At 37.2% G+C, this 22,628-nt stretch overlaps 1 protein-coding gene across 2 annotated transcripts in view; it reads left to right on the forward strand.

The window, feature by feature from the left end:
* Positions 1-22,628, forward strand: part of DMXL2 (Dmx like 2) — a 48,025-nt gene that overhangs the window by 17,476 nt on the left and 7,921 nt on the right. Inside the window, exons 13-35 of one of the 2 annotated variants that reach the window (XM_086848400.1) lie at positions 1,625-1,746; positions 2,802-2,891; positions 4,224-4,341; positions 5,082-5,201; positions 5,659-5,886; positions 6,613-8,292; positions 8,590-8,700; positions 9,439-9,608; positions 10,159-10,256; positions 10,418-10,583; positions 11,544-11,808; positions 12,411-13,498; positions 14,501-14,692; positions 15,444-15,520; positions 15,804-15,934; positions 16,559-16,807; positions 18,381-18,562; positions 18,861-18,991; positions 19,484-19,569; positions 19,804-20,005; positions 21,158-21,275; positions 22,052-22,114; positions 22,514-22,600. In XM_086848400.1, the coding sequence (XP_086704526.1) occupies positions 1,625-1,746; positions 2,802-2,891; positions 4,224-4,341; positions 5,082-5,201; positions 5,659-5,886; positions 6,613-8,292; positions 8,590-8,700; positions 9,439-9,608; positions 10,159-10,256; positions 10,418-10,583; positions 11,544-11,808; positions 12,411-13,498; positions 14,501-14,692; positions 15,444-15,520; positions 15,804-15,934; positions 16,559-16,807; positions 18,381-18,562; positions 18,861-18,991; positions 19,484-19,569; positions 19,804-20,005; positions 21,158-21,275; positions 22,052-22,114; positions 22,514-22,600 (5,774 nt within the window). The remainder of the gene's footprint in view (positions 1-1,624; positions 1,747-2,801; positions 2,892-4,223; positions 4,342-5,081; positions 5,202-5,658; positions 5,887-6,612; positions 8,293-8,589; positions 8,701-9,438; positions 9,609-10,158; positions 10,257-10,417; positions 10,584-11,543; positions 11,809-12,410; positions 13,499-14,500; positions 14,693-15,443; positions 15,521-15,803; positions 15,935-16,558; positions 16,808-18,380; positions 18,563-18,860; positions 18,992-19,483; positions 19,570-19,803; positions 20,006-21,157; positions 21,276-22,051; positions 22,115-22,513; positions 22,601-22,628) is intronic. The other variant, XM_086848401.1, reaches the window with a different exon arrangement.

The raw sequence follows: 22,628 nt of genomic DNA on the forward strand, positions 1-22,628 counted from the left end.
TTAACTCATAGAATTAATTTATTAAAATAAAGTACTGTTTTATTTGGAGTATATTTACTTTAACTTTTCAAAAATTTCCTTTTACTGTGCAAATTAAGTATTTTTACTTCATTTGTGGCTAAGCTACTGCAAAACACTTGCTGTGGTCTGAGTGTTTCTGCAGTCCCTGTGGATCAGCTGACACTCAGAAACTCCTTTGTGTGAGTAAGCACTCCTTGCTCCCGCAGAGAACAAGATGCTGCCTTTCCCCAGCGCTTCAGGCAGCTTTCTTGAGTGCTCTCTGCACTGTTGTGGTTTGCAAATGCAGCTGTGCTGATGGCTCAGGGTGCTGGCCATGTGCAGGTGCAGTTGAACAGAACTAGTATTTGGGCTACCCAAACATCAGAGTTACTGGGGAAGATTTCCAGCCAAAATTGGCATTATCAAATTCCTTTAACATGCTGACTAAAAACTGCTTAGGAGGTCCTGAAACAATACTGAAATTCTTCAGACCACCAGAAGCTTACAAAAGCCTGGTTGGAACCCAGGATATTTATAAAAAAATAGACTGCATTAACTTTACAGAACTGCAAACAACACTTTTTCAGAGGTCAGACTGTACAATATCTGATGTGTCATGCCCTTGGCCAATTCTTCAGTTTTTGCTTTTAATTTTAGGGCTTTCCATTGCAATTAAGAAAATTACTTATACAAATGTTACTCTATCCAGCCACACAGATACTAATTTTCTAATTATCACAAAGATGCTGTTAGAGTAGTTGTCATCTTTGTACACAGTGCTAAAAGCCATTTGTGCTGTGGGTGTAAATTAAATTTTATATTAATGCCTGGTTATAAATACATAATATATTTGATTTAAAATAAAGCAAATTAATTTTCTCTGTTTACATAGTAACATTCGGGGCTGTCTGTATCCCACAGAGTGTTCCAAACACAAATAATGAGCTGCATCCTTGTAGTTTAGAGGAAGATGTATACCAGAAAAGAACATCTCATGTCAAGCCCATTGTATATACTGTTGAGAAGCCAAAATACACTCTTAAAATTTTTCATATTTTATTTAGAACTGTAGACAGATCTATTTCTCCCCTCCACTGTTATATTTGTACTTTCAACTGCAGGCCAGAAGGGAATATTCATAGTAGTTAATTTTATGCAAAGAGCTTAGAGTCAGGAAACAAGGAAGAAAGCTATGGCTGAATAGTTCCCCCTTAGACCCTTACCCTGAATTGTGTGTGACAACCTTGGGAATCTGGAGTTGGCTCTTCCAAGCAATTCCCTGGAGGTGACAGTGAATCAAACATCACCAGAGTAAGGAATGGCAGCGTTCCCTTAGCTGTAATACAGACTGGGACTTGTGTGAATAGTGTTTGAAAGCAGACATGAGATCAGCTTAGTTTATTGAACCTTTTTCAGGAATTCCTGTTACAGTCATGAACAGAAATGAAATTATTTCAAAGTTCAAATGATAATGTATTAACACACACATTTGCTTAGGTTTTTTGCTTCAGTGCTTTATGAAAATTATGTTTGAAGCATTTTTATATACTGAGGATTGTAACAGACTACCTGATACCATTGACTGCCATTTTTTTCATCATGAAATTTTTTGCTTTTCTATAAGGTACCTATTGCAACTCTGCTAGTGCTTGCTTTGTTGCATCAGATGGCAAAAACCTGAGGCTCTATCAAGCTGTTGTAGATGCACGAAAACTTCTGGATGAATTATCTGACCCTGAATCATCTGTAAGTTTTATGTAGCAATGGTTTGGTTTGAAACTGTTAAAGTACAACTACATAATTCACTTTTCCCCCCTTCCAGTGGTTTGTCTTTCTTTAGTTCTGTGTGATTTTTGTGCCATTCCATGTATAGGATCTTATGCATTACACCTTGCATAGCTGCGTGTTTTGCACCTGTCTGTAAGCATTAACAGAAAAAACTGCAGCTATTATTACCAAAAGTGTCTGCACTGAACCAAAATGTTCCATACAAGTTACTGCAACCTTTGGCAGGTGGGAAAAGGAAAAGCAGGATTTCTTAGTTTGTCCTCTCAGAAAAGGGGAGTTAAGAGAAGAGGGAAGATGAAAACAGGAGAGCGAGACTGAGGTGCAGCTACATCTATATATGAGGAAGAGCAGAGATGTGGGGTATAAGGGAGTCAGCTAAGGGTCATATTAGCTTTTTTTTTCTCCAATAACCAATTTTTTCATTCTTTTTATCTTTAATTTCTGTGATTTAGGAAAAGTAAAGCCTGACCTTATACTGTTACTGTATGAGGAAACACATCTTTAATTTTTTTCCCATTCTACTGTTATTTAATAAACCATCCTGCAAGACAGGTCCTGTCAGTATTCAGATCAGTCTAAAGGATCTGTTCTAGGAGCAATGACTATGAACATTCCACCAAAAATCAATAGAACTTTCAGCTTATATATAAGCCTGATGGTGTTTTCTACATGTTGTGACAAAACCTTGAAGCTTGAAAAAGAAGTGAAATGGTATATTGTTTCTCATTGCACAGATACATTATGTAGTGTTATCCAAGGATAAATCTTTAAATTAGCAATATTTAGCTTCCGTAAAAACTGGTGTTTCATCCCCATGATGAGCTACTGACTCACAACAGTGCACATGCTTTGATAAACACATTATTCATGAGTGTCAAAGTGACAACTGCAAGAGCTCTGTTATGGTTTGTGCCAACAAGAAAAATTGAAGCATCAGTTTATCATAAGCAACTGCAATTTTCTTCTGTCCAAAGGAAAAATATACTAATTCTACTCATTTTTCTCTGTTTCAGAAACTTATTGGGGAGGTGTTTAATATTGTGAGCCAACAATCTACTGCTCGACCAGGATGTATCATTGAGCTTGATGCCATAACTAACAAAGTAAATAAATGGTTGACTCTTTAAGGCTATCATATAAGGGTGTTAATAACTTTGTTTGTTAATTACCCTAATCTTTTGAAAAGACATAAAAGAGATGACATTTCTCTATGGTGACAATGACTGCCTTGAATTTTTGTGAATATTGAGATACCTTAAATATTTTACTAAGCCAGCCTTCTGTTAGCTGCTAAGAGCTCAAAGTTCAGTTTTTAGAGTAAAACAATATTTTCTAAGCATAATTATTGAAGAAAAAAACCTTTGCTATAGAATGGTTTCCATGGTATCATAATTTAAAGGAAATAATTACAATCTCCTCAAACCCAAACAAACAAAAATAACTTTTAAAAGCCCAAACCTAAAAATTAGATCTAACTGTCAAAATGTAAGAATGATAGCCAGGAATGACTTCAAGCTTTTTGTGCTGATATTGTAAAATAAATTTATTAACACACCTATTCTTCTCAACCAATGAGCATGTAGGATAATTAAACCACCTTCTTAGTCATTTGGATGATATATGCTGCAGTGCTGTTTTCTGTTAGCAGCTTGTGAAAACAGTGAGTTTTACCAATTTTAATTTGAAAACCATGGGGTTTTGACATATATAAATAAGTATTTCACTATTGTCAATAAATTTGTATGCCTTCCATATATCAATAGCACAGAATCTCCAAATTTAAGTTCAGATTTACAAGACACTTTCCTAGAATTTTTATAAATAAGTACAGGGAATACCATCTTGTTTCTCTGGCCAAAAAGATGGTTTGCAGCATAACTTTGCCATCACTGTGTTTTGGGGATGTAATTTTCCTTATCAGCAGGGAAGGATTTCACCATGAGCAACCTTCTCTGTAGCGAGGTAGAGTTACTGCAAATAAATATGTTGCTGTCTGTAAAGATAAATGTGAAGATATCTGAGAGAAGGAAAATCTGCAATTTATTCCCTTTTTCAGATTTCCCAAGCAATTCACCATAGACATGTCTTCCCACTGAACTGGGATAAAAGTCTGAGACTTTTTGCTGCTGTTACTTATTCAACACCAAAGAAATAAAAATTAATCAGATGCTAATTAATCTGTCAATAATTGCAGCAAAAGTGTTATTACAGAATTTGTCTATACTGGCAGACCTCGGTGAAATTATTTCAATATAGAAATTACGAGTTCTAGAACATGCTGTTCATAAGATGAAAATATTTGGGTTTTCTGATGAAAATTTTAAACTTTATAAAAGCAACTGTTCCTCATTGGTAGACAGATTGCATAATAATTGCATTAATACCAAATCTCACTGAACTGTTTTGAAAAACATAACAATTGCTCAATGTTTCAGTGTGGCTCAAATACACAATTGCTTCATGTCTTCCAAGAAGACTTCATTTTGGGATACAAACCACATAAGGAAGATGTGGAAGGGAAGGAAACGGAGATATTTTTCCAGCCATCACAAGGTAAACTTTAAACTATAACTAATATGAATTAAATTGGTAGCAAAAGATATTCTTCAGGAATACTAAAATCTAGCTGGCATGTGGTAATTTACTTTTAAATGAGAATCTGTAAAATTCAGTGAAATGGCTGTTATGTATTGCTCATATGAATTGTTGCTAAATGCTGTTAAACAAAGACATTCTAATTGCTCAGAGTGAAACAACTTATATGATAAAGTACATTTTTCAAAGTGCATATGTTATATATAAAAATGTGAACAGAAGCAAATGTTCTGCATCAATAGGTAGTTGCAGGTGATGATGTCAATATATCTGGCTTTCAAGTTAGTACAATGGAAAGTCCCTGAGGAGTTTGATAGTAGACTTGAAACTTCAAAAGAAAAAGGAAGAAACCAAGAAGGTAGAAGAGTCTATAATCTGGCAAAATAGCTGAAACTGAATGGGAAGGCAAATATCTAATAAATTAGATTTGTCATTAATACTCAGATTGTCTGTAAGTCAGTATTTTGTAATTATTCTGTTGTCATGAGCAATCAAAATGTCAATGCATGCTACCAGTGGTACTGTTTCAATATTTTGTTTTAGACTCTAACCGTTTATTTCAAAGATGAAAATGGGGTTTTTATTGTCAATTTTTAGAGAATCTTTTGCTATGGAAAAATTATTTATGTTGAATATAAATGTTATGACCCTATATGAATATATATGTTTATATATTATATATAATATGTAAATTACAGGGTATCGTCCACCACCTTTCTCAGAGAAGTTCTACCTGGTAGTAATTGAAAAAGATAATAGTGGCTGCTCTGTTCTTCAAATGTGGCACCTTCATCTCAAATCTGTTCAAGCCTGTTTAGGTGAGTGATTGTAATTTTCTTAGAGAGGCAGTTCTATAATATTACTTAGAATAAAACAAACTCTGGTGCTTTATTATAAAACAAATTGTGTCACCTTTGCCAAGCAGAAGCCTAAAAACCAAGGATCTTCAGAATAATATATCAATGTAATAGAAGCAGTAAAACTCCTTACAAACATTGGTTGCATTCTGTACTAATAACAATATAAAAATGTGTTGATGAGGTGAGTAATGTACTTAAGCAGTGGTTTATTTCAAACTACCAGTATTCAGAATGTTACGGATGTCTAAAGTGAATAGTCAAAGCATGCAATAAAACTGACACAGCCTGCACACATCATATAATTATTTAGTGTGCAACTTGAGCTCATGTATAAACAAATAAATTTAATTATGAGATATTCATGCCTTGTCCTTACAAACAATTTTTTGACACTGCTGGCATTTTTTTAATATAGCAAAACCAACTGAAGCATCTTCAGCAGATAATAAGCTTAGTGTACCTGAGCAGAAGACTGTGGATTCTTCTCCAGATGTATCACCTGGCACAGGTCCCATACCACGATCTTCATCAATTGCTAATCTTCAGACTGCTAGTAAACTCATTTTGAGCTCCAGACTTGTGTATAGCCAACCACTGGATCTTCCTGTTGGTGTGGAAGTAGTAAGAGCAACTCCTTCAGCAGGTAACTGTAACAGTTTTTTCTATGCAGTTGGTCCATTGATTTATCTCCTAGTTTGTGGACTTGTATCTCCCCAGCCTTTAAGATTCTGATTTACTGATATAGGAAGCACAGGACTGAAAAGGTGCTTTCAAATCATCATGCCCATGTCATGTTACTCTTCTGGAAATGTATCAAATCCCCACAGGAAAGCTGTTCCTAAACTTATTGCTCTAATATTTGGAAATGTAACTTTTAGTCTTATTCTATTAATGAACAATTTATATTCATTTGTCAGCATTCCTGTGTTTGGTATACAGTGGATTTTTTTACCTGATGCACTTACACCTTCTTCTTCTTATTGTCTTTCTGTCTCTCCTGTTGTTATTTTTTTCCCTTTCCCTCTTAGGTTTCCTTTTGGTGGGTTATATGAGCCTAATCTTAACTTCCTTACTCTCATTTGATTAAGGTTATATATTTCTCTCATTGTTCTAAGAGCCCTTCTCTGAATTAGTTCAGTTCCAGTTTACCTTCTTTGAATAGTGACCCGAAATGCAGATGATAGGTGATGTTCAAGCTGCAAGACTGTTACCAGCTCTGATTTAATTTGCTCTTATCTAAATCCAAATTAAAAAATAACACCAGATTGTAAAGTTCTCTAGCAGTCAATAGACAGTGTTATGTCTGCCCTAATCATGTAAGTATTCTACTGTCTATTACTAAAAGTAAATATGTTTGTTCTGACTTCAGGTCACTTGAGTTCCTCATCAATCTACCCTGTCTGCCTCGCACCTTATTTGATAGTAACGTCCTGTTCGGACAACAAAGTGCGGTTCTGGAGGTGCACTGTAGAGACAGACCTGAGCAGCAAAACTGAAGAGAAGGAGACGTACCACTGGAGAAAATGGCCATTAATGAATGATGAAGGGGAAGACAACAGCAGTACAGTGAGCATTGTAGGGAGGCCGGTTGCTGTTAGCTGTTCTTACACAGGACGTCTTGCAGTAGCATACAAACAACCCATACAGCATAATGGGTTTGTTTCCAAAGAATTTTCCATGCATGTTTGTATACTTGAATGTGAGTCTACTGGAGGATCAGAGTGGGTTTTGGAACAGACAATTCACCTGGATGATTTAGTTAAGGTTGGAAGTGTCCTTGACTCAAGGGTCAGTGTGGATAGTAATTTATTTGTTTACAGTAAGTCAGATGCTTTTTTGAATAAAGACAAATACCTGGTACCCAGTATCAAGCATTTGGTGCATTTGGACTGGGTTTCAAAAGAAGACGGTTCACATATACTGACAGTTGGAGTGGGTGCCAACATCTTCATGTATGGAAGGCTTTCAGGGATTGTAACAGATCAAACCAGCAGCAAAGAGGGAGTAGCTGTCATCACCCTGCCACTAGGAGGGAGCATAAAACAAGGTGTGAAGTCAAAGTGGGTGTTGCTGAGGTCCATTGATTTGGTTTCGTCTGTGGATGGCACTCCTTCCCTGCCTGTGTCTCTGTCCTGGGTGAGAGATGGAATACTGGTGGTAGGAATGGACTGTGAAATGCACGTTTATGCCCAGTGGAAACACGCAGTCAAGTTTGGTAATGGAGAAAGTGATGTTTTTACTTCTGAAGACTCAACAACACCAGATCCATTCAAAACAAGCGCAGTAGTGAAGAAGACCAGTGTAATTGATGGGGCAGGTATTGTGGATGATGTTTTTGGCACTCCAACTGTAATTCAGGATGGGGGCCTCTTTGAAGCTGCTCATGTTCTTTCACCTACACTACCCCAGTATCATCCAACCCAGTTGTTAGAACTGATGGACCTGGGCAAAGTTCGCCGAGCCAAAGCCATTCTGTCGCATTTAGTTAAATGCATTGCAGGAGAAGTTGCGATAGTCAAAGACACAGAAGCTGGAGAAGGGACTGGTCCTAAACGCCATCTTTCTCGCACCATCAGTGTGAGTGGCAGTACTGCCAAGGATACCATCACTGCTGGGAAAGATGGTACCCGAGACTACACAGAGATAGACTCGATTCCCCCACTGCCACTGTATGCACTGCTTGCTGCAGATCAGGATGCCACTTACGTTGCTGAAGAAACTTCTAAAATACCTCAGGGCTCTGAAGAACATGCAAAGAGAAAAACGGAGGATCAGTACTCGGATCTGTTCCAGATACAACCTGTTACAACTGAAGACTTTATAGATTTTGAGCCTGAAAAGAGGGAGAGTAAATCCAAAGTTATTAATCTGTCACAGTATGGGCCAACTTACTTCGGCCGAGAACATGCCAGTGTCCTTTCAAGCCACCTGATGCACTCAAGTCTGCCAGGCCTCACTCGACTGGAGCAGATGTTCCTTGTAGCTTTGGCAGACACTGTGGCCACAACAAGCACTGAACTGGATGAGAACAGAGATAAGAATTACTCAGGTTAGTAACTGACATATTATTGAATTGACATTCTTGTTCTTCTCAGCAAATGTAAACTTAGTCCTTGGGTATTCTGGGATAACAAAGCTGAAAGCTAACATCAGTTACTCAGGTTAGATACAGTAGGAAAGAAAAACAGATGTAAATATCGACTTGTAATTCATACATAATAAATAACTTGTTGTTCAGGTTCTCAGCAGCCTTAGAAACATACATTCCTCACACACTGTTATGATAACTTGTATATATGTCTACTGTAGTCAGCTGCATGTTCAAAGTGTGTTTTATACGGCACAGGAAGAGATACCTTAGATGAATGTGGCCTCCGGTACCTGCTGGCCATGCGCTTGCACACCTGCCTGCTGACATCCCTGCCTCCCCTGTACCGTGTGCAGCTGCTCCACCAAGGTAACCCTCACCAGGAGGGATGGCTTCACTCACACCATCTGCTTACCTTTGATTCATAATGTCATATTTCTATTATCTGCATGAATTTTCTATTTCATTAAGGCCATTATCTTTTAAAGGCTCGGTGTAGGTTTCCCTACATGCACTGTAAATAGCAAAAAATACAGCTCTGGAGTAGAAGATTCTGGCCTATCCAGTTCAAGGCATGAATAAATTCCCCAACCAGATAAAACACAGATTGTATATGTAATTCATTTTTTCTGCTGGAAGAATTAAGACATTTCCTTATATGAGCATGGGTTTATCTTAAAGAATATTTTATTATTTTCATCACAGTAGGTTGGGGTTTTTTTCTCAGACTGAGTAAATGCTGTTGTGAAATACTGAAAAGGAATGAAGTTACCACCTAAAGAGCAGAGAGAAAGGTTTCTGGCCTAAAATGGGTCTGCTTCTGTGGTAACAGAATATTTTTCCTTCAGTCCCTCAACATATAATTCTTGTATATTTATGATGTACTGGAAAATTATGAAAGAAGTACAGAGGAGAGGACATCCCTAACAAGCAAAAATATATTTTTGCTGTTCCTTTAACAGTTCTACTTCCCTTGGAGGGAGTTGGTGTCTCTCAGATGTACCCAGCTCTTGGACTGGAGACCCCACTTTGCATCCCTGACATATTCCATTTGCTTATTAGATACTCTTAGTCTTCTGAATTGTATGGGTTTATGTTGTTGTTTAGGCCTGTCAACTTGCCATTTTGCATGGGCTTTCCATTCTGAGGCTGAGGAGGAGTTGATCAATATGATTCCTGCTATCCAGAAGGGAGACCCACAGTGGTCTGAACTGAGAGCTATGGGCATTGGTTGGTGGGTCAGGAATATCAACACTCTTCGAAGGTGCATCGAGAAGGTACTTTTTACTGGTTACAGATTCTAGCTCCATGCTGTTAAATGTGCCTACTGTAGTAAATTTCCAAGTCATCTAATGTAAAAATACATTTTTAAATGTTACAGTTTAATCAAAGAATCCAGGAGCAAAACAATTATCCTAGTACACTAAATCAAATCAAATTACATGAGAGCCCTGTATAAAACCAGGGTCCATTCAAGAAATACTGTTATTAGCTTAAGTATTTTTAAGTAACGGATTGCCAGAGGAATTTCACCTAATAGTATGAGTTACTGTAACAATTTCAAATAAAATATTTTTATTTGTACATTCCTGAAGTCCCACTGTGCTTGAGAGGGGTTGCTATCTGCAACAGTGCTGTTTTTCTGACTCTTAAAAGCATTTACAGTGTAGAGCTCTGTTACATAGGAGTAAAATATTCTCACAGAAATTACTTTGCTGCTTTGTAGAGCTGTCTACCTGGCCATCCTCTGTGACACAGAGCACAAGTTATTTAGCTAAAAGCAGCTTTTGTATTTTCATCAATAATAGTAGGCTTTGTTCACTACAGGTTGCAAAAGCTTCATTCCAGAGGAACAATGATGCCTTAGATGCTGCACTTTTTTACCTTGCTATGAAGAAAAAGGCAGTGGTGTGGGGTCTGTTTAGGTGAGTTCTGCTAACTTGAAATTTGATTAAATCTTAACTGAACCAGGAATGCAAAGCAGAACTCGTTCAAGAGTAGAGTTTAATTTCAAGTAATGTTGTTCAAGTGATAGTATGCTAAGGTACATAATAAATAGCTCTATACATTGCATTTCTTTATACAGGTCCCAGCATGATGAAAAGATGACTGCCTTTTTCAGCCACAACTTCAATGAAGACCGATGGCGTAAAGCTGCTTTAAAAAATGCTTTTGCTTTGTTGGGAAAACAACGTTTTGAGCAGTCAGCTGCATTTTTCTTGCTAGCAGGTTCACTAAAAGATGCTATAGAGGTATCCACTTTTGAGAAATTAAGTTTCAGTTTCTAATTTGACCTATGTTACTGGATTCTTACTAGTTCTTCTCTGACAAAGTTTTCACAGATTGTGGCAGCACAAATGGGATGGTATGTCCACATAGGACCCCCACCTTGTGCCCTGCAGACATACCATTTACCCCTACAGTACTGTGAAAAACAGCTGGGAAGCTGATTTGAAGGCCAGAATAATCGTTCAGATACACCATTCCTCAGTAGAAGCACTCTTGGGAGTACCAGCTGTGACCCTTATGGCAAAACTTTGTTCGAAGCACACAATTAAGTTGTAGCACTCTGTTCAGCCTCCAGCTATTCTGCATAACCTATTGGTACAACATTAAGTAAAAAAAAAAAGAAGTCAAGAGTTCTCCTCTGAAGCAGTTCTGGGATCCCTTTTTAGTGGAGTTATGATGCTGCTTGCTGCAAGGGAGGTGGGAGCTGTGAGAAGGATCATAAGCTAAGCAGTATCTCTCAGGAGAGGATGGGAGTTAGAGAACCTTTAAAATACCTGCCTATTATTTATAATATGTTTGTCTTCATTTGAGAATCTATTTTCTGCATTATGTATTTAATTCTGCACAAGATGGTGTGAAAAATATCTTACCAGTTACATAATAACATGAAAGTTGGAGGTGTAATTATTCTACTAGATAGAATAAAAATAGTCATCTTTATCTTCTGCCATATTAATTTTTTAATGCTATGTACTGCTATGCATAAAAAACAGAGAAATGTACACCTCTTTCCAAACAGAGGAAAATGTTACTTACATATATATATAATGGATATATATCACTTGCCACATTTTTGACCTGAAGGTTAATTTATACTACAAAGAACAGATAAGAGGAGAAAAAAAAAACCTGTTCTGTAAACATATATTTTATAGACCTCTCTTTCCCTCAGAAAACAACCTTTTCCCCACTGCTTATCATAGGTGTGCCTTGAGAAGATGGAAGACATCCAGTTGGCCATGGTCATTGCTCGTTTGTATGAATCTGAGTTTGAGACCTCTGTCACGTACACCTCCATTCTCTATGAAAAGATTTTGGGTTGCCAGAAGGATGGAACTGGGTTCAGCTGTACTAAGTTGCATTCTGATCCATTTCTGAGAAGTATTGCATACTGGATAATGAAAGATTACACACGAGCACTGGATACACTGTTGGAACAAACACCCAAAGATGATGATGAAAACCCAGGTAAGAGAAAGATTATTAATCTGATAGGGCAAACTTATTAAGAAAAAGAAGAGTGGGAGAAATGCTTTAAAGCAATATAAATATCTGGTTTCTTTCCAAGGGTTGTTTTCAACCCTCTAACACCAAACTTAGTTCCTGTTAGCTAAGCTTAAGAGCTGTCTTTGACATTTCCATACAATACTTCTCTAGTAATGAATGGTTGGTCTTTTTTCCAGTGGACTTAAATTCTTATTCTTGCTTCTAGGAATTAGCAATATTGTAGCAGGATTTTCTATCCCATCTCTTCAAGATATAATTCCCTATAGGAATTTCCTTGGGGAAATCCCTGCCTGGATGATCATCTCAGCTGCCTTTTAGCTTAGCTGAGTGCAATGTAACTGTGAGGCAAATTACAGAATTTCTATCTTTCTGCTCATCCAGCTTATACCTTTACTCTTTTTGTGGGGAATAAGAAATTATTTCATATTATTTTGGTAACTAGACCCAAAATTGTCTTTGTGTGTTTTGATAAATCTATAATGCAGGAAATAACTGCAAAACAGAATAATACCATCTAAAAGGCATTTTCAGTAGATGTCACTCATCTCTGTTTGATTCCTCAGTTATTGTCAAATCCTGCAATCCTGTGGTGTTCAGTTTTTACAACTATCTTCGGACGCACCCTTTGCTCATCCGGAGATACTTCAGCTCACCAGAAGGAACTCTGGCCACCTTAGGTCTAAAAACTGAGAAAAGCTTTGTTGATAAGATTAATCTTATAGAAAGAAAATTATTCTTCACTACTGCGAATGCTCATTTTAAAGTGGGCTGCCCTGTACTAGCTCTTGAAGTCCTTTCCAAAATTCCAAAAATAAGAAAAAAGTCTACTGTAGCTGGAGAAAAAGATTCATCCAGTCCTTCAGTCCAGGCTGATGTTTCGGATTCCAAAGCCCTACAGGATGGTGCTGGAAGTGGTGACATAGACTGGTCAAAACCCATTTCAGCTTCCTTTGGTTTGGAGAGCACTGTTGAATCTGCAGCACAATTTGACTGGAGTCAACCAGCAGTAAAATTTGATGATGAGCCCCTTACTCTTGATTGGGGTGAAGACAAAAATGGGTCAGATGAAGAAGAAAAGGATGTTGGGATAATGATGAAAAAGTCCGATTCTAAGAGTGAAGATGAGAGGACGTCAGACACCAGCGTGGCTCAAACACCACATGGGGAGGTTGCTGAGGCAGGAGACACTGAGGTTGATGTCATTGCCGAGCAGCTGAAGTTCAGAGCCTGTTTGAAAATTCTTATGACTGAACTGAGGACTTTGGCTACAGGTTACGAAGTGGATGGAGGAAAGCTCAGATTTCAGCTGTACAACTGGCTGGAAAAAGAGATTGCTGCTATGCATGAAATATGCAACCACGATGCAGGGGACAAAGACTACTGTAAAACATATACCAAAGTAAACGGGGATCTGCTTGACCCCGAAGATATTATGGATAAGCCAGACATTGGCTCATACGAACGGCACCAGATCGAAAGACGGAGGTTGCAGGCAAAGCGAGAGCACGCTGAGAGACGGAAGTGGTGGCTGCAGAAGAACCAAGCTCTTCTCAGAGTTTTTCTCAGTTATTGTAGTCTACACGGGGCACAGGGTGGAGGTTTAGCATCTGTAAGGATGGAGCTGAAGTTCTTGCTGCAGGAGTCACAGCAGGTAAAGTAAATTTGAGTGATTACTATTGATGAATGTGAACAGTTCTAGACTGTCAGTTATGTCAAATGCATGAGTGTGTGCCTAAATAGATGCTGCTAATGTTCTGAAAGTCTAATGGTCATGGTAACATTAATGTTCTTGGAGAAAGAACTTGCTATTTAAGTGTACTGCTTTTCCTGATGAGGATTATTTGGTTCTGAAGAATCTGCTATGTGACACTGAAGATCAGGCTACTTATGATTATGGAATATAAATGTTGCTGTTTTATATTGTAGCTGCAGCATTGTTTATGTTACTATGACATAATTTTGGTCACAGTTTCTAAGTACCTATTAATAAATTAAATCCACATGAAATAAAACAAAATCTCATTCCCAGACCTCTGCAAATCATGCAAAGGAGCTACAAGGAGTCTTGGCTTCAAGGCTCAACAAATAGTACAAGGTCAGACAGGGTACTACTCTCTTTACTCTGTTATGGCATTTTCTACATTTCATACAAAAAGAGGTATTTTACAGCAAATGTTAATTACTACACTGAGCTGCAGCAGATAATCTGATACTGGGAGGTCTTTCAACAGGCGTTAGTCCTAGATTTCTCCTATTTCAGGGGCAACAGACAGCTGTTTTGGGGGTACTTGGCTTAGAATGCGCATTAAAGAATTTTTTTAAGTTCTGTTTGTTTCCCCTTGAGAAACTCAGATGAGTACAAATTTGACTTTGTTACTAAACTTAGACCGGTGACTATTGTATCAACTTTTGCTACTGCAAGTACATTTTTAGTTAGTGTTTCTTAGCAGACAATCTTCACACTTCCTAATAACACCTTGTTATTATAGTCAATAATAACTTGTTTTTGACAGTAAAATCTTGTCTATACTGAGTAGACAGCAGTGGAAGAGGATAAATAACCTGGGAAATATATTGAAGATACAAAATCATCTCTATTTTATTTTTTTTTTTCAAAGCAATGATTTTAAATACAATCTTTTCTTTTAAACAGGAAACTACTGTAAAGCAACTTCAGTCTCCGCTTCCACTGCCCACAACATTACCACTGCTTTCTGCAAGCATAGCATCCACAAAAACTGTGATAGCTAATCCTGTGCTGTACTTAAACAACCACATCCATGATATACTTTACACTATTGTGCAGATGAAATCACCACCACATCCTAATATTGAAGATGTCAAGGTAATTCATAGCTTTAATCTAAGGCCTAATGTTTGATGAAATAGAAAGATTTTAGTAGGAAAAACGGGAATTGAGCACAGGGTGAGTTTAGGAAAATTTACTTTTTTAACAGTTGGACAGTACCATTTTCTTCACACTGCAGATTTCATTGAACTTTCCAATAAATCCTTGCATTTCCTCTTTTTAAGAACTGGACTGTTTTTGTTGCATTGTGAGGCAGAACCAGTTATTTTCTTACTCCTGGAGACTAATGGAATTTATAAGCACATAACTGAGGTAAAAAAAGAGATTTTAGATAAAAGTATTATATCATGACTACACAAACTTTGTATTTTATGCATATAGAGTAGCTATTAACTACACTGAACTGCAGTGTTATGTAGTACAGCTTCCAGGAACCATTCCATCAAATTCATTGTCATAACAGGACATGCTTAAACACTGCTTTGGTATGCTCATTTACTGTGGCTGTTCTGTATTAGAATCAAGTTAATTGTCTTGACATAATATTAGAAGGTGTTGACTGCCATCAAATTGTCTTGAACAAACAGTTGTGATTTTCTAAGCACTGCACTGTAAACGTAAAGTAACATTCAGTTCCTATTTCTTGCACTTGGTTTAAAACTAGAACAGTCCTGCAGAACACATTTTCAATAGCTGCTAGAAAGAAATGTATTTTACTCATATTCTTATATCATTTACTCTATATTTTTATATAAAACATATAGCTTATTGGTTTTCTTTATTTTAGGTGCACACACTTCATTCTTTAGCAGCTTCACTTTCTGCATCCATTTATCAAGCACTATGTGACAGCCACAGCTACAGGTAAAGAGGGAAGTTTTCATGCAGTCCTACGTTTGCAGTGTACTTTGTGCATCCTGAATGAAAATTCTTCCTGCATGTGACTTTAAAAGGGATTAAATGTTTGTGCATGAGTAAAGATACTTGTACACATTAAATGTTGCTAACTTTGATATGCCGAATCAATTTCACACAGATAAAATAACACCAACCATTCAGGGTTTTCAATAAACAGTAGGAAAATATGATGTCACTCTCACTTAAGACACTCACTTTCTCATCAGAAAAAAAATTTATTTGTATGTAGCAGTCAAACAGAAGCAAATCAGTTCACTGGGATGGTTTATCAAGGCCTGCTTTTGAGTGATCGACGCAGACTGAGGACAGAAAGCATTGAAGAGCACGCAACTCCAAACTCATCTCCTGCTCAGTGGCCTGGTGAGACTAACATAAGGTTACTTTTACCTCCACTGGATGAGCTCCATGTGCCAGAATTATTTCACTGTCCTGTATGAGAGATGAAATAGTGGGAAATCAATGACAAATGTTTCTATCTTAGTTCTCAAAATAGTAACAGCCTGTCACTTTTTCACGTACCAAAGCAAATAAACTTTTTATATGGCAAACATCTTGCTTGAAGAAACCATGATCTTTAGGATAAACTTAAAGATGATTTGTCACCCCAAAATTATTTCCTCCAGTCTGCCTAACCCCCTAGCAAGGCTACCTCTGTTGTCTCCACAGTACTGTCCTATATGTATGCTGTACTGGTATAGCTATCAAAGCAGCTAATTCTGATGCATAAACTGTTGAAATGGTGCAGGAATTTCATAGGCACACTAAACTTCCCATAGTATTTGCAGAGAAGTGCAGTGCAAAAGTCCCACACCCAAGAAAGCTTTTTGAAATTTTGATCTTTATGATTTTAAGAAAACTGCTAATAGAATGTTTCATCTAAATAAAAGTGTCATGTGCCTACTAGTGTTTACCATAAAGTGTAAAATGCCTTCTTTTTGTGCATTTGTCCTACTCATTTAATCCCAGAATTTTTCCTCTTTGCAGGTGTTAGTTCACTTATCAACCTCTTAAGCTCAGCTCAGGATGAAGACCAGCCAAAGCTGAACATCCTGCTGTGTGAAGCTGTTGTGGCCGTGTACCTGAGCCTGCTGATCCATGCCCTGGCCACCAACTCGTGTAACGAGCTGTTCCGGCTGGCGGCGCACCCGCTCAACAGCCGCATGTGGGCTGCTGTCTTCGGAGGGGGCGTCAAGCTGCTCGTGAAACCCCGCAGGCAGTCCGAAAACATCCCAGGTACACTGCTGCCTAAACGGGGTGCACTTTATACCTCTGTATATTACTGTATTACTGACCTAGGAGGAGAGCCTTCCTTCCTTTTAAAGACCAAAGCAGCATTTAAAAAACTACTCTCAAGAAAACTGTTACATTAGCTAAAAAGGCTGAGACAAATAATAGCTTTGCAGTTGTCCTTTGTATGGCATCCTGCACATTTTGAATTTGCCATAAAAACTGTACAGTTACTATAGTAATAACAGTAATATTAGGTGCTTACTTTTAACATTTTTCAGGACTTTCAGCCATTATTTTTAGGGGAAAAAAACCCCAGGTGATATAAATCAGTGTTAGTACCTATGGGTTTTTGTATGGATGAGTGTTGTTATTTAATGGCTGCAGTAACTAGGGAACAGTATTTCTGAAATCAGTTTCTATTGCAAGGTAGGATTTCACCTAGCACAAGACCACAAAGAAGAAATACCAACTTCATCTGGCAGAAAAACAGCTCATGCATATGTAAACTCCAACTAAACTCAAGATTTTTACAAAGACTGATGAGCAAGTGTCAATATGCTGCATGGAAAGCAAAACTGGAGATTGAATTCAGACTCTGAAGACAGATACAACCATTTGTGATAAAATTCAGCAGTACTGAAAATCACGTCACACAGACACCAATAGGCTTCAAACTTACGCAAAAATTAGACATTCCCCCTCCAGAATTTAAAACCAATCAGTAATAAGGCATTGCACCATTACAAGCATGCACAAAAGTTATTTGTCTTATGGAATAAGTTAAATGCATTTAGGGCAGTTATTTTCATAAAGTGATAGTATTAATAACTTCTGTAAGTCGTTTTTATTTGAGATGTATTCTGTTTTCCTTTAACCTTCAAGCTGCTACAGCTTCTGATGTTTCAGAGGATGTTAATGAAGGTTTGTAAAGACTTGCAGTGTAGATGAGTGTTGGTAGTGGCTTTTTAGACAAAAAGAATAGTTTTTAAATACCTAGCTCCCTTGTAATAAAGTAAGTGTGACCTTCAATGTTGCCTGGCCAATAACACTTCGAAAAAAAAAATTCTACATTAATATTTTGGTTACTATTAAGGCATTTTAAATCATAACACTTTAAAGTAGACTTCAGTTGTCAAAAAGCCTTTCTATTCAAATTTTCATCGCTACCCTAAGAATTCCTTGGTTTATATTTGAGTAACTGCTAATTGTGCAGCATACTGTTTAGTAATATTTTACATATGATTTTATTTCTCAACAAAGTTTCTGAGTTTCTTTCTTGAGAAATTTTTCAGCTTAAAAACTTTTTAAAAGCTACTTCTCCTAAGAACTTAATCCACTATGTAAATGTAAAGTAAAATGTTTTTTTCATAATATATCCAATGCCTAAATGCCACAGTTATTGAATTTATCAAAATGAAACTTTTTTATTATTACACTTACTTTATTTAGGCTGGCTTTGACTTTAAATCAGTAGAAATTAGTACCAATAACAGTGGTGTTAGTTGTTTCAGTTATAAAAGACATACATTTTAAAGATGCAATACTAATATCAGCTTTTTTAATTACCTGAATTTAGCACCTCCTCTTCCATCAGAAGAAATGGATAAACACCGCCGTAGGTTTAACATGAGAATGCTGGTGCCAGGAAGACCAGTAAAAGACAGCAATGTACCACCACCTGTACCTGCAGAAAGACCTTCTTATAAAGAAAAGTTTATTCCTCCAGAGCTCAGCATGTGGGACTATTTTATGGCAAAGGTAATTGAAAATTCCGTTAGGTTTTAAAGGACAAAAATAAAGTGAAAATTTTGAGCACTCCTAGTAGTATGATGCAGAATATTATGCTCATAATAAAAGATAAAGACTTACAAGTCTATTACTGCATTTTCAAAACATGTCTCTTGTCAATAATAGTGATTAACACTTTTCCCCCTCGCTAATTACTTATATTTTTAGGGCCATTGACTTACAGGTTAAATTGCTACCATTTAAACTGTAAGAGAATTGTAAGTGAAGAGAGTATTGTTTTTATAGAGACTTTTGCTTTGCATTGCAGCCCTTTCTCCCTTTATCAGACAGTGGTGTTATATACGATTCTGATGAAAGCATTCACAGTGATGAGGAGGAGGACGATGCTTTCCTCTCCGATGTGCAGATTCAGGAGCACACAGATGCCAATTCTTACAGGTCAGCAGAAAATGTCACTATTTTAGAATTATGTCATATGCTTACCTTTGCTTCCAAATTACAAAAAAAAACCAGACATGGATCTTCTGCACCATCCAACATAAGTTAAACAATTTTAGTACTGTGGGCAGACTTGTCTATGGCAGCGGGATTACAGAAATTACAAATTCTTGTCACAATAACAGTTCCCCATTTACTTGCCAGAAAAAAATGGATTAGGAAGTTAAAGTTGTGTGGTTTGCAGTTTTTGGGGAGGGGAAAACAACTGAGAAACATCCATTTTCATTTTTAACAAGTCAACATAAGGTACCACAATGCCAACTCTAAAATAATGAATTAGACTGCAAGCATGTAGTTTTTGAATGAGGAACAGGTTAAATAGAACCTTTCTACAGTGTTTTTATAACCTGTGCATTTTCTAGAAGAAGAAAAATACTCTGTAGAGAATGTTAATGTTTTTTTAACATGACTAAATCTATTCTTTTTATATAGCTGGGCTCTTCTACATCTGACAATGGTAAAATTAGTTCTGCACAACATTAAGAACTTCTTTCCCATCGCTGGTCTGGAATTCACTGGTATGCTAAATTCTGCTTTACATTTAATTTTTCTGTATATGTGGCTTTCTGTCAGACTTCATGTTTTAATTCTAACTTTCAAATTCAAATAATTAAATACATTATTTATTACAATTATCAACATGTACATTTCCTTTCAAGTTTTTTTTAATTGTTATGTTATTGTAGGGATTTATACTCATTGTAACTTTATTTTTTTTCTCTGAGCCATACTTTATTAATATTTCTGTTTAGATCTGCCTGTAACATCTCCATTGGGCATTGCTGTAATAAAAAATTTAGAACACTGGGAACAGATTCTTCAAGATAGAATGGACCAGTTTGAAGGTCCACCTCCAAACTACATCAATACTTACCCCAGTGACCTTGGTGTAGGGGCAGGACCAGCTATTCTCCGCAATAAAGCAATGATTGAACCTGAAAACACACCATTCAAGTAAGTATTTTTTCCTAACAAAAACACATTCTTTGATCACAGAAATTCTAAAGAGCATTTCCTCTTTATGTTCAACCAAATGAAGGTTGTCAAGCTCTTAGGTCTAGTAGGCAATATTCTACAGAAACCATTTTCCCACATCCCTTTGCTCATTCTTATGCAGCTGCAGCAGCCTTTATTTACTCTGCTGCACCTTTCACAGCTGCAGCAAGAAAGGAAAATGATGAAAGAGCAGAAGTTGTAGGAATTGAAGGAAGTGGCTGCTGCTGGGAACACCTAATTCAACCTGTTTTACTATTCCTTCAGTAGCAGTTGTCTCTCACCCTGTCCCAGCAACAGAAGAGTTATATAATACATGCAGATGTCTGGAGGAGGAGAAAGACAGTTGTACTAAGGTCTTTTTGAGGCTAATTCTCCTGTGTTTAGACAATGTCATGTCTGGAGGTGTCTGTAAATGCAGATAGTGAACTGTGTTTTCAACTCAAAAATAGCTTGCTTTTCTCAATATATTAAACTACAACTGAGTCAACAGTGCAAAATGGCTCAGCAGTGCCCTGGCAGCCAGGAGGGCCAAGTGTGTCCTGGGGAGCATCAGGCCCAGCTGGGCAGGGAGGGGATTGTCCCTCTCTGCTCTGGGCTGGGGCAACCTCACCTCGCTTGCTGAGGTAGGTTTGGGTACCAGAATATAATGAGGATATTAAACTATTAGAGAGCATCCAAAGGAGGGCAGTGAAGATGGTGAAGGGTCTGGAGGTGAAGCCGTGTGAGGAGCAGCTGGAGACACAGGGTGTGTTCAGGCTGGGGGAGACTGAGGGGACACCTCACTGCAGGTACAGCTCCCTTGGGAGGGGAAGAGGAGGGGCAGGCTCTGATCTCTGCTCTCTGGTGACAGTGACAGGACACAAGGGAATGGCCTGAAGCTGTGTCAGGGGGTTTAGGTGTGTAATTAGAAAAAGGTTCTTCACCCAGAAGGTGGGCACTGGAACAGACTCCCTGGGGAAGGGGGCACAGCACCACCAACAAAGGTCCAGAGGTGTTTGGTCAACACTCTCAGGCACACAGTGGAATTCTTAGACTTGAGTTAGACTTTGGTGATCCTCATGGGTCCCCTCCAACTCAGGATACTTTCTTTCCTTCTTCTGCTTTATCCAGATCAAAGGATTACTCAGCTCTTCCAGCAAAAAGGCTCTGGCATTTTCTTGTGAAGCAAGAACTTCTTCAAGAGACTTTCATAAGATATATATTCACAAAGAAAAGAAAGCAGAGTGAGGTAACAAAAGATGTAATTTTTTTAAAAAAACAAAGCTCAAGTATAACTGTTCCTCGGTCTCCTCAGTATTTAATTTGCCTTCCCATTTTTCATTGACATTTCAGTTTCTCTCATTTAACAATGTTTGGATTTTTTTCAAAATCAACATAACTGTCACGTTGTTGATTGGGATGTCAACTAAACCAAATATTTTTAAACATGACATATGTCACTTTTATGACTATCCTAATAAACAGAACATTTGCAGTAACAGTAATAAGCAAAGAAATTTGAATATTCTTTTTTTTGTGCGTGTGTCATACTGAAAAAGAAATTTAAATGTGCTATTCATTTGTGTATATGTATATATGCATGAGTAATATATACATATAAAAGTAATATTATATAGTAATATATAATATGGGGCTTTACAAATTGTGCCAGTTACAACTGCTATGTTCAAGCTGAAAATTTAAGCCAACACATAAATACCATGGGAAATAAGTATATTATTTAATATCTTTTACAATTCCTGTAAGTATGGAGTTTGTGTGTGTATTACTCCTCCATTTATTTAGTATATCATACATTTTGTGTTCATCTAGGAGGCATTACATTTTAAGTGAGTTTGTTTAGATTCCTGTCTTAGTTTCTGTGCCTTTTATAAAAAATTAAAAATACATTTGTCATCATTTACTGACAGAGTGGCCTTTAAAATCTAGTTTGGAATGTTTCATTCTTTTTTTATATTTGTTTGTGCATGTGTTTTGTGTTTGTGACTGTGTGATGTTATGTAGTCTGTAGAAGATCGTGTGGAGCAGGTCAAACAAAACTGCGTAGCAGAAGATCACAAAAACAAGGTAGTATCCCTTCTCCCAAACCTCTAGCACATTCTTAAAAGTTCTGTGGAACTGGCTTTTTTTTTCCTAATGTGACTAACAGAAGCTGTATGTTCTGTGTAGTCTGTGTGACAGGCTTTTAATCCATGAACTAACTTCAGATGTCCTGATAATTGGGATGAGTGAACACCTTGTAAATAGTGTTGCACACACAACTTCGTGTTTCTCACACTCAAATATCACTTTTGGCTTCTAGAACACCAAAGAGTATGAGAAGTCTAAAGTTTAGCTACTGAAACAATGCTAAGGCCACTGAACTTTTCTTGCATGAATTTTATTTTTATAGATTTTTGCACTCTGAATGTACCACTACAAAATGGATTTTCGTGCTAATTGAAGTTTTTTATAAATGTTTTGTAGGTTGAAGCAGATCTTGGATACCCTGGAGGAAAAGCAAAAATCATTCACAAAGAATCAGATATGATAATGGCATTTGCCGTTAACAAGGTAAGTCTCAAATACTACTAGAAATGTA

This window comes from Cyanistes caeruleus, chromosome 13 (assembly GCF_971803275.1).
Source record: "Cyanistes caeruleus chromosome 13, bCyaCae1.hap1.1, whole genome shotgun sequence".
Classification (NCBI taxonomy): Eukaryota; Metazoa; Chordata; class Aves; order Passeriformes; family Paridae; genus Cyanistes; species Cyanistes caeruleus.